General features: G+C 36.2%; 1 protein-coding gene across 1 annotated transcript in view; it reads right to left on the bottom strand.

The window, feature by feature from the left end:
• Window positions 1-347: 347 nt before the first annotated feature.
• The window catches only part of LOC110147418 (potassium channel subfamily T member 2), a 237,532-nt gene continuing 225,934 nt past the window's right edge, over window positions 348-11,945 (bottom strand). Inside the window, exon 13 of the mRNA XM_070463093.1 lies at window positions 348-1,845. Coding sequence (XP_070319194.1) covers window positions 1,717-1,845 — 129 coding nt within the window. The 3' untranslated portion in view covers window positions 348-1,716. The remainder of the gene's footprint in view (window positions 1,846-11,945) is intronic.

Genomic DNA, 11,945 nt, shown 5'->3' with positions numbered 1-11,945 from the left:
CCTGGTAGTGTCGGGTGCTGGAGGTAGCGCTCCCACTCCAAAGGCTCAGGGCTTGATCTCTGACAAGCATGAATTCAGCTGTAGGGTTGGAGGTACACTGACTGGATTAAATTTCTACAGCCTGACATTTACTCTACACACTGTCCATCACAAGGTAAGAAGTGTGATGTCTGAAGTTCCAAATCACTGTTCTGTCCCCAGCTATGAGCGCCTCCTCCTCTGCCGTCCACTGCCTGGTATCCCTCCCTCTCAGCTGGGCCAACTGTCTGGCTCCCACCACTGCAGCTACTCTGGCAAGAGGTCCGGGGTGCACCCTAGTCCTCCAGCAGACCTCCTCGTCTTCCTCGTCTTCCCTGCTCAGGCCTCCCCATCTTGTCTGTTTGCCCTGCCCACCCCTGGAAACCAGATGGGAGACCAGGACACTTCAGCTTCAGTGTGGGCCCACCCCCTGTTGTTTTTAATTTTTGATTTAGGAAACAGGTTTAAAGAAGCCCTGGCACCATCTAAAATCATTTACATGCTCAGAATCTCTGATGAGTCCTTTAAAAATATTCTTTAAAACAGATTCTAAAATGCCACCAAAGTTGAGAGTCATTGCTTTATTTCCGATACTTCTTTAGAAAAAAATGATGTCATTAGTAGGAAGACTAGAAGATGACTCAGAACAAATTAAATAGCAATAATTTCATGGTACTCTTATCACTACTTTAAAACCTTTTAGTGTTTATAAGTGTTAGTCACTCAGTCGTGTCTGACCCTTTGAGATCCTATGGACTGTGGACAGCCAAGCTCCATGATCCATGGACTTCTCAAGGCAAGAATAGTGGAGTGGACAACCATTCCCTTCTCCAGGGGGATCTTCCTGATCCAGGATCGAACCTGGGTCTCCTGCATTGCAGGCAGATTCTTTACCATCTGAGCCACCAAGGAAGCCCAGTACTTATAAAATTTCATTTAAATATCATATACTAATATAAGATGTGTGAACACATCTTCCGAAGGAAATACATTTTGCAAATACTTACTTAAAATTATTTACTTTTTAAAGACTTTTGAAGTTTCAGACCATTAAGGTGCAGTTTTATTTTTTAAAAAAGCACTTTTATATTTGGAAAAAAAAGTATATAAATTACCTCTGGATCAAAATTAGTTCCTCCAGAAGCACTTAAGAAAAGATGCAGTATCATTTTATTGTTCAATTTTCTAATAGTTTAAAGCATAATCTCATGTGGATAATTATTTAAAAAGCAGCACTTGTATGAAAAATTCACAAGTATCTTTTTCTTTAATTGTTTTCAATATCTACCCTCAAATTAAATCTACTTAAGTTACCTGAATATAATATATTATTCTATTCCATGTTAAGTTTATATATATATATATAAAATAACCTACAGCAAAGTATTATCTATCTACATATTTATATATAACATTTGAAACTGGTGTCTATATTTCATACTCAACTATCAGAGATAATCTAATTAAGCTTACTAGGATGTTCAGCAAGTTCAGTTACCAAAATCACCAAGTTATATTAAAAAGTAAGGACTTACCACAACGATTCACATTTTAAAGTGAATTAATTCTCTTAAAACAAGTAGATGATAAAAAATAAATCCTTCTGTTCTACAGAAACATGGATACAATAAATTACCACTAACTTCAGAAACATAACTCTTACAATGACAATAAGAATTTGAGGAAATTTAAAGGATCTCATTTGAGGTCAAACTTACCAGCAAATTTGATATGAAATTTATTTTCAGGCTTTAAGATCTGGACATACAAAGGACAATTTGGAGCAAAATCTTTTACAGCCCATGCTCTTAAAATTGTTTGGTGATCCTGAAATGATAAAACCCAAAATATCATGAGATGAACTGAAAGTGTTATAATATTAAGTAAAATTTGTCAATCAGTGTGTGAAATGGTCACAGCTACAGTTTAAAATTAAGCATATGAAAACATTCATTGAGATTTCTTACTATTAAAGATAAGATAACTTGCTATTTTTATGGTGGTGGTTTAGTCACTAAGTCGTGTCTGATTCTTGAGATCCCATGCATTGTAGCCCACCAGGTTCCCCTGTCTATGGGATTTTCTAGGCAAGAATACTGAAATGGGTTGCAATTTCCTTCTCCAGGGGATCGTCCAGACCCAGGAATCAAAACTGGGTCTCCTGTATGGCAGGAGGATTCTTTACCAACTGAGTTACGAGAGAAGCCCTATTTCTATAAAAGAGATCAACAATACACAATTCAATTAGTACTAATTGTCAACACTTAGAAATTAGCAGAGATTAAGAGGAAAGCCTTTGACAAGTACAAAAATAATTTTCCCAGGAAATGATTAAGGGGTAGAAACCTTCAGAAATGTGGCAAAATTGAGTTTGTAATAACAGTTTCCATGGGAAAAAGATGGACGTAAAATAATTTTAACATAGATGGTAAAAGGGCAATGACTGAAGAGACCATTTGTGAGAACACATTAGTTTACTTTTTATATGGCAGTCAAGATAAAAGAATTTTGATTTTGTGTGTATTGGAAGAAATCAATAACTTTCAGATATCAAAAAAGTAACAGAAAAGTTAAAAAAAAAAAGAAAGAAATGCTAAGATTGAGAAAGGAAGTGAATATCATGCTTACCATGAAATCTTACATATAGTATCACCCCATAACTGATTTAACTGAATAAATCAGCTTGATTTAATTGAATAAATCAAAGCAAGTTACAACTGTCCTTCGGTTTCCAGGACTCTCTATGCATAACAAAATATGAGGATGCTCAAGATCTTCATGTAAAATGGTACAGCATTTCCTAAAGGAAATCACCCCTGAATACTCAGTGGAAGGACTGATGCTGAAGCTCCAATACTTTGGTTGCCTGATACGAAGAGCTGACTCATCGCAAAAGACCCTGCTGGGAATATTGAGGGCAGCTGAGGATGAGTTGGTTAGATAGCATCACTGACTCAATGGACATGAGTTTGAGAACTCTCTGGGAGATAGTGAAGGACAGGGAAGAACTGACATGCTGCAGTTTGTGGGGTCACAAAGAGTCAGACACAACTTAGTCACTGAACAACAACAATTTGCATATAACCTATGAACCCCTCCCAAATACTCTGAATCATCTCTAGATTACTTATAATATTTAGTACAATGTAAATACAATGTTAATAGTTGCTGCCAGCCAGTAAATTCAAGTTTTGCTTTTTGAAAATTTCTGGAATTTCTTTTTCAAATATTTTGATCCAAATTTAGTTGAATCCAAGGATGCAGAACCCTCAGATACAAAGGGATTTAAAAAATACACTAGTGTTAGCTACATTTTATTTATTTACTTTTTCACTGAAGTATAGTTGATATACAACATTATATAAGCTACAAGTGTAAAATACAGTGAGTCACAATTTTTAAATGTTATATCTCATCTATAGTTATTATGAGACATTGACTATATTGCCTGTGTTGTACATATATCCTTGTAGCTTATTTTATACCTAATCGCTTGTTCCTCTTAACCCTACCCTGATATTGCCTCTCCTTCACTGCTTCTCCCTACTGGTAACCCTACCTTATTCTTGATAAATATTATTCTCTCTTTTTGTTAAATTCACTAGCTTGTTGTATTATTTAGATTCCATATATAATGATATTATAAAGTATTTATCTTTGTTTGACTTATTTTACTGAGTACAATACCCTTCAAGTCCATCTATGTTGTTGCAAAAGGTAAATTTTCATATATATATATTTATAAATTTACATATATATATATATATATACCACATCTTCTTTATCTTTTCATTTGTTGATAGACACTTGGGTGCTCTATATCCTGACAATTGTAAATAATGCTCCTATGAACAGTGGGATGCATGTGTAATCTTCAATTAGTGTTTTTGTTTCTTTCAGATATATACCCAGGAGTGGAACTGCTAGGTCATAAGGTAGTTCTATTTTTAGCTTTTTGAGAAACTTGCCTACTGTTTTTGACAGTGGCGACACCAGTTTACATTCCCATCAACAATGTACAAGGATTCCATTTTTTTTTCACATCCTCACCAACAATTATTATTTATATTCTTTTTGATAATAGCCATTCTGACAGGTGTGGGTGATATTGTGATTTTGATTTGCATTTCCCTGATCATCAGTGTTATTGAATATCTTTGCATGCTGCTGTTGGCTATCTGCATGCTCTCTAGCCAAAGAAATAAGACAAGAAAACAAAATAAAAGAAACCAAATTGGAAATAAAGTGGCAAAACTTACTGTTTGCAAATAACCTGATACTCTACATAGAAAACCCTAAAGATCTAGGAATAAACCTACCTAGGGAGGTGCTCTGAAAACTATGTGATGCTGATGAAAGAAAGTGACGATCATACAGATGAAAAGATAATACTGTGTTTTCAGATTGAAGAATTAAAATTGTTAAAATGACTGTAATCCCCAAGGCAATCTATAGATTCAGTGCAGTCCCTATCAAAATACCAATGACATTTTTAACAAAGCTAGAATAAATAACTTTAAAATTTGCATGGAACACAAATGACCCCAAATATTCAAGACTATCTTGAGAAAGAAAAACAGAACTGGAGGAATCAAACTCTGTCTTCAGATTATACTACAAAGCTAGAGTAATCAAACCAGTATAGTACAGGCACAAAAACAAACTCATAGATCAATGGAACAGAATAGAGATCCAAGAAATAAACTCACATACATATGGTCAATTAATCAACAGCAAAGGGGAAAAAAAATATACAAAGGATAAAAGACAGTCTATTTAATAAGTGGTGCTGGGAAAACTGGATAGTTATATTTAAAAGAATGAAATTGGAATATTCTCTACCACCAAATGCAAAAATAAGCTCAAAATGGATTAAGACCTAAATGGAAGACCAACAACCATAACATTCTTAAAGGAAAACATAGGCAGAACACTCTTTAACAATAAATTGTAGTAATTTTTTTGGATCCATTTCCTAAAGTGAATGAAATAAAAGGAAAAAATAAACAAATGGACCTAAACTTAAAAAGCTTTTGCACAGCAAAGGAGACCATTGGCAAAATGAAAAGATAACCTACAGAATGGGTGAAAGTATTTGCAAATTATATGACCAGGAAGATTGATATCCAAAACCTATAAACAGTCCATACAATCCAACATCAAAAACCAAACAAGCTGAATGAAAAAGGGACAGAAGACCTGAATATATATTGTTTTCAAAGAGGACATGTACATAATCAGTGTAGCACTGACTATGTAATAGCCACTAGACACATGTGGCTCTTTAAACTTAAAATTTAGTAAAAATTAATTAAAATTAATAATTAAATTACTTTATCACATTAGCTACATGTCAAGAATTCAAAGCAACATAGAGCAAGTTCAATGGTATATCAGAATAGTGGAGATATAAAATACAGAGGATTTTCATCATCACAGCAAGTTTTATTTGACAGTACTATTAGGAAAACAGAAGATTAAAAATACAAGTAGATTTGAGGGACTATTTGTGCAGAAAGAATAAACTGTTATCAATGGTTTGTAACTTTAAATCACATGAAAGTTAATGAATAGAACACCAGAATTCTTTAAGTGAGCAATGTGTGCCTTCCAAAAGGTAACAATGACCTGAAAATGGTGTGGCAGCTAATTTCATGAGTCAATTTGACCAGGTCATAGTGTGCCAAGGTGTTTGGTTAAACATTGCTTTGGCCGACTGGGCAATCCCAGAAGAGACAGAGAAAAGAAACTAAAAATTGTGTGTATAAATTAACACGTTGGCTGGCCCCTGAACTGTGTATGCATAGGGCAGAATAAAGGCAATCTGAACTAAGATTTGAATCACTGCCAACAGCAAGGGTGACAGAGTTTGCCTTTTGAATTGAATCAAATTAACTTCTTGCTAGAACAAGAATATCAATATTGTTGGAGGAGTACAAGAGAATCCAAGGCTTCACCCCAAAGCATGACAAACAGAATACAATGCAAAATCACTGAGTATGTGAAGTGGCAGAAAAATGTGACCTATTTTCATGGGAAACAAACAGTACCCAAGAGTTGCTAGTATATAGATGATCAATGTAAAAATGATCAGACAAAGATTAAAGCAGCTCCTGTAATCACTGAGGTGATGGAAAATAGTGCTTCTAATAATCAGACTAGAAAATCAATAGAGGAATAGAAAGTATTTCAAAAGTTAGCTGGAAAACTAAAATATCTGAAGAATATTCACTGGATGGCTTATGAAATAGATAAAAATGACGGAGGAAAGAGTGAATGAACATGACCACAGATCAGACGAAGGCATCCAATTTGAAAAACAAAGAAAAAAAGAAACAGGAAAGGAACAGTTCAGGGACTTTGGGAACTAATGTGGAAACATCTTAAGTCATGTAATTGGATTCCCAGGGAAGAAATAAAAGATAAATCAGAGCAGAAAATTATCTAAAGAAAAAATTGTCAGAAAGGTCTCAGTTTTATGAGATACAAAGTTATGAATTTAAGGAGTTCAGCAAATCCCAAACTATGTAAACAAAATGATAACCACACCTAAGTGAAACTGCAGTCAAACTGTTGAAAACCAAAGATAACAGATACTATCTTGAAAGCAGCCAAAGAAAAACAGTCATAATAAGACCAAGGAGTCTCATCAAAATTATGGAAATCAGGTCACAGTGAAATAACAACCTAAAGTTTAGAATGAGGAGGAAACAAAACAAACTGTGGAACCAGAATTCTATGTATAGAGAAAAAGCCTTCAAAAAGGTGATATAAAGGACTTTTCCAATAATAAAATATAAGAAAATACATTTGTAGCACTTAGAAAATGATAGACTTTTTTTTAAAACTATTTTAAGTATGTTTTGCTAATTTATCTATTGGCATTATTTAAGATGACACAAAAGCAAGTCATGAAACTTAATATTTGTAAATAAATATTTATCGGCAACTGAACAAAGACAAAACATTTATACAAGAGAGTAAAAAGTTTTGCAGCAAACTGTAGAACAAATCTTTCCTAGAAACACTAGAATGTGTTAGTTTATAAAAAATTATTGCTAAAAGTAATTCTTGCATTTGGAATTACAAATGCATGGAAACACAGTAAAGACTGCATTAGACTAAACTTAAAAGCACCTGAGTAAAATGGCCCATCTTGTTCACAGTTAGGTTGTCTTATAAACTGTAAGATTGGACTACATATATAGGTTTCTATAATGTAAGAGATGAAATTCAACTACAATACGAAGTATCTGTAGCATATATTATCTACCATTATTTCATTTGACTTTATGACTGAATTAAGGAAATGGCAACCCACTCCAGTATTCTTGCCTGGGAAATCCCATGGACAGAGGAGCCTGGCGGGCTACATTCCACAGGCTCTCAAAAGAGTCAAATACAATTGAGCAAGTAAACAACAAGGAAACTACAAAATTTCATTGAAGTTACTGGTAACTGATACCTTTAGAGAAGCAGGGTTCAAATTTGATATATACTTATTATACATACAAAAGTAATTCAGAATGTTCTTCAATAAAATGGTGGTGTTTTCAGTTGCTAAGTCATGTCACTCTTTTGCAACCCCATGGACAGGAGCCCATCAGGCTCCTCTGTCCAGCGGATTTTTCCAGGCAAGAATACTGGAGTGGGCTGCCATTTCCTTCTCCTGGGGATCTTTCTGACCCAAGGAGAAAACCGGTGTCTCCTACATTGGCAAGAAGATTCTTTACCACCGAGGCACCAGTGAAGCCCTCTAAAGTAAAAGAGTTGAAAACAAAACATATGACCAAAACCCATAAGATACAATAACTTTAAAATATGTTGCTGCCCTTTTAGACTAACAGCTTACTAGAAAGCAAATGATCAAGCCACTGTGTTTTAATCAAATACCTATAGGCTCAGCAATAACTCAGTCTTCAAAAATAATTTGCATTAGGAAAGATTTATTAAAGGAGCCTCAGCTTAGCATTCTGGACCTTGGTATCAAAACTCAGAGGACTGTTAGTATAATTTTATCTTCCTGCCATTTTTAAACAGAAAAGTTTTACATTATGTGTGGGGCCCATTTACGAAGAAAACCACAGGCTCAAGATGGTGTCACTTGGTGATGTGCTAAAGCCCATCATACCAACCTTAGATTTAATACCAAACCAGACAGCACTTATGACCTTTACGAGAAGTGTGATCTTAATCAAACAGTTTGTAATTTCCTGGTCAGCAGCAACCAGGTAAGATGTCATCTAGACCCTGCTCCTACCCCCACAGGAAGAGGAGGTAATCTGCAAGGTAAGATCCTTGCTCCTGGCTCAAAATATTCCTCTCTTTCCTTTGCTAATGACTTTCTGGATCCACTCTCCTTTCTATAAAATCCTTTATTCTTTCTATCACTCATCAGAGCTCCCTTCTAGTTGCTAGATGGATGCTTTCCGATTCATGAATCACCTTTCAAAGCCAATTAAATCTTCAAATGTGCTGGGTTTATTTTGTTTTTTGATGGACCAAAACATTATCCTGGATTCCAGTTTTAAGATTATTTGTACTCCCCTGAACTACCAGATGTTCAAATTGGTTTTAGAAAAGGCAGAGGAACCAGAGATCAAATTGCCAACATCCGCTGGATCATCGAAAAAGCAAGAGAGTTCCAGAAAAACATCTATTTCTGCTTTATTGACTATGCCAAAGCCTTCAACTGTGTGGATCACAATAAACTGTGGAAAATTCTGAAAGAAATGGGAATACCAGACCACCTGACCTGCCTCTTGAGGAACCTATATGAAGGCCAGGAAGCAACAGTTAGATCTGGACATGGAACAACAGACTAGTTCCAAATAGGAAAAGGAGTACATCAAGGCTCTATATTGTCACCCTGCTTATTTAAATTATACGTAGAGTACATCATGAGAAATGCTGGGCTGGAAGCACAAGCTGGAATCTCAAGATTGCTGGGAGAAATATCAATAACCTCAGATATGCAGATGACATCACCCTTATGGCAGAAAGTGAAGAGGAACTAAAAAGCCTCTTGATGAAAGTGAAAGAGGAGAGTGAAAAAATGGCTTAAAGCTCAACATTCAGAAAACTAAGATCATGGCATCTGGTCCCATCACTTCATGGCAAATAGATGGGGAAACAGTGTCAGACTTTATTTTTGGGGGCTCCAAAATCACTGCAGATGGTGATTGCAGCCATGAAATTAAGACGCTTACTCCTTGGAAGGAAAGTTATGACCAATCTAGACAGCGTATTAAAAAGCAGAGATATTACTTTGCCAACAAAGGTCTGTCCAGTCAAGGCTATGGTTTTCCAGTGGTCATGTATGGATGTGAGAGTTGGACTGTGAAGAAAGCTGAGCACCAAAGAACTGATGCTTTTGAACTGTGGTGTTGGAGAAGACTCTTGAGAGTCCCTTGAACTGCAAGGAGATCCAACCAGTCCATCCTAAAGGAGATCAGTCCTGGGTGTTCATTGGAAGGACTGATGCTGAAGCTGAAACTCCAGTACTTTGGCCACCTCATGTGAAGAGTTGACTCACTGGAAAAGACCCTGATGCTGGGAGGGATTGGGGGCAGGAGGAGAAAGGGACGACAGAGGATGAGACGGCTGGATGGCATCACTGACTCAATGGATATGGGTTTGAGTAAACTCTGGGAGTTGGTGATGGACAAGGAGTCCTGGCGTGCTGCGATTCACGGGGTCGCAAAGAGTCAGACAAGAAAGAGCGACTGAACTGAACTGATCTTGACAATGACCTCTCAGGAACTGTAATCCTACTCTGGATTTCTGAGAGTATACTAAATCTCACAGACATGTACTGGCAAAAACCTGACTACCTGTCAGAATTTCTAGATATGTTCTGAGAATGTTACTGGAAACCGGGGGACTGAGCAACGAGGCAACTGGAGTCAATTCAAATGCTTTCTTTCTCTTTCCTTAGAGAGATATAATCTATTTGGAACTGTTCTTCTCAGAGCTGAAATCCTGTATTGTTTTCTAGTGCTTGTTGGTATGCGTTCCAGTCATTTAGCCAAAGCCCTACATCCCTTAAATGAAACCTTTTCATTGTAAGTCATCTCCCAAGTTCTGGGAACTTCACAGGTGGTGCTAGTGGTAAAGAATTTGCCTGCATATGCAGGTTCAATCCCAGGGTCAGAAAAATCCCCTGGAGTAGGAAGTGGCAAACCACTCCAGTATTCTTGCCTGGAGAATCCCCAGGGAAGCCTGGTGGACTATAGACCACAGGATTGCAAAGAGTCGGACACAACTGAATGCCTCAGCACACACCCCTTAACACCAAACTCAGCTAGAGACTGTAATCCTCTTGAGTCTCCCTCATCTGTTTATTCTTTTTAAACAAAATTATGTCCATATGTCTCAAAATTTCATAAAAATCATTGACAAATGTCAAATGAATAATAATGAATGTGATTCACAAAAAGAACAGGCTCTCTTGGAACTACATAACTGAAGTCCAGTGAAGAATTTGTCAAGAATTTGCCAAAAGGTATTTCTAGTCAGACTGAAATACAAATCATACTAGTGACCCACAGGAGTCTTAGCAAGTTTAATAGTCATAGGTTAGAATTCTGTGATTTTATGAACTGGTAAGAAAGATCTTTTTGAAAACAGGTTAAATTTTGGATTGAATAAAAAGCAAAATAAAATTGAAAAAACCCTCTAAAGAATATAACTAGGGAATAAAGTAGTAGAATGATAAAGTACTAAAGTGTTTTACTGTCCCAAATGAATCTGCTTAAAACAAAGCAACTTAAAAAAAAAAAAAAAAAACTTAAACTGTGAACGGTAGCAGAATATGCTAACCAAAATACGCCTTTTTAGCATAAGGATTATTTTGAGCCGCTTATTTTGGAGAAAAAGCAGACACAGGAGGAGTTCTGAAATCAGAGTACAATTCATCCTTTTGTAAGGGAAATTTATATTCAAGAGGGAAATCTCCATTTGTAAGGATATCTTTCTCTTTGTACCAAGAAGGAGGATTACAAATCACAAGAAACTTGATCAGTAGAGAAGGCATCAGACTTAAATCTGCATAATAAGCTTATTGTATTTTTCTGGATAACTACCCAGAATTAGCCTTCCTTCTACCAACCCCTTTTTTTTGTCTTTACCTGAAGATAATATTTGAGGTGGTGACTTGGACATTTGGGGGTTCAGGGGTGGGTGTACTCAGTTTTCCTACAGGAGGTACACATGCTATTAAATTTGCTTGTTTTGCTCATGTTAAGCTGTCTTTCATCACAGGTGTTCTCAGTCACAGAAGGTAGAATGTTAGAGGAAAATTATTTTTCTTTCCCTGAAATCCCAAACATTTTATTTCAGCTCTTTTTTCATACTGTCTGAAAGGGTCATACAGGGAAATTACTGAGTGCTCAAGGATTATTTGCATTCTACTCTAAGATTTCACTTATTCTAAAATGCATGTAATAATCAGAAAAAAAAAATCTTTCACATTTAGGAAGAAGCTAATAGTGTGGTCTCAGGTAAATTCTTTTTGAGTTACAACTACAGGCCTTTGGAGTTGGATGACCAAGATGGACTTAAAGTTTCCCCACCCTTGACTTTCTGACAGGCCTCTTCAAAACTGTAGACCCCTGACCTCTCTTTTCTTACAGCATTTACTTTTGAAAAGTTTCAATTATAAATTCTTTCTCTGTCCCTTTGAGATGTAAATCTCCCTGGCCTCTCAGCAGTTTTACAACAGAGAAAAGGCTTTCTCAAGGACCTGGGGGCCATCTCTTTGAAATGTGATCATCAAAGGTGAAATTTTCCCCATCTCCAGTCTCTGTGGGCAGAAGAGAGCCTAACTTTCACACAGAACAGTTAGCAAATGATGAGCTAATCACACTGACCAAGTTCCCCAACCCAGTACATCAAACTCCTCCAACCTTTTGATTCAGAGGAGTTGA

The sequence above is a fragment of the Odocoileus virginianus genome, unplaced genomic scaffold, assembly GCF_023699985.2.
Source record: "Odocoileus virginianus isolate 20LAN1187 ecotype Illinois unplaced genomic scaffold, Ovbor_1.2 Unplaced_Scaffold_26, whole genome shotgun sequence".
Classification (NCBI taxonomy): domain Eukaryota; kingdom Metazoa; phylum Chordata; class Mammalia; order Artiodactyla; family Cervidae; genus Odocoileus; species Odocoileus virginianus.
This window is presented reverse-complemented; position numbering and strand designations above follow the sequence as displayed.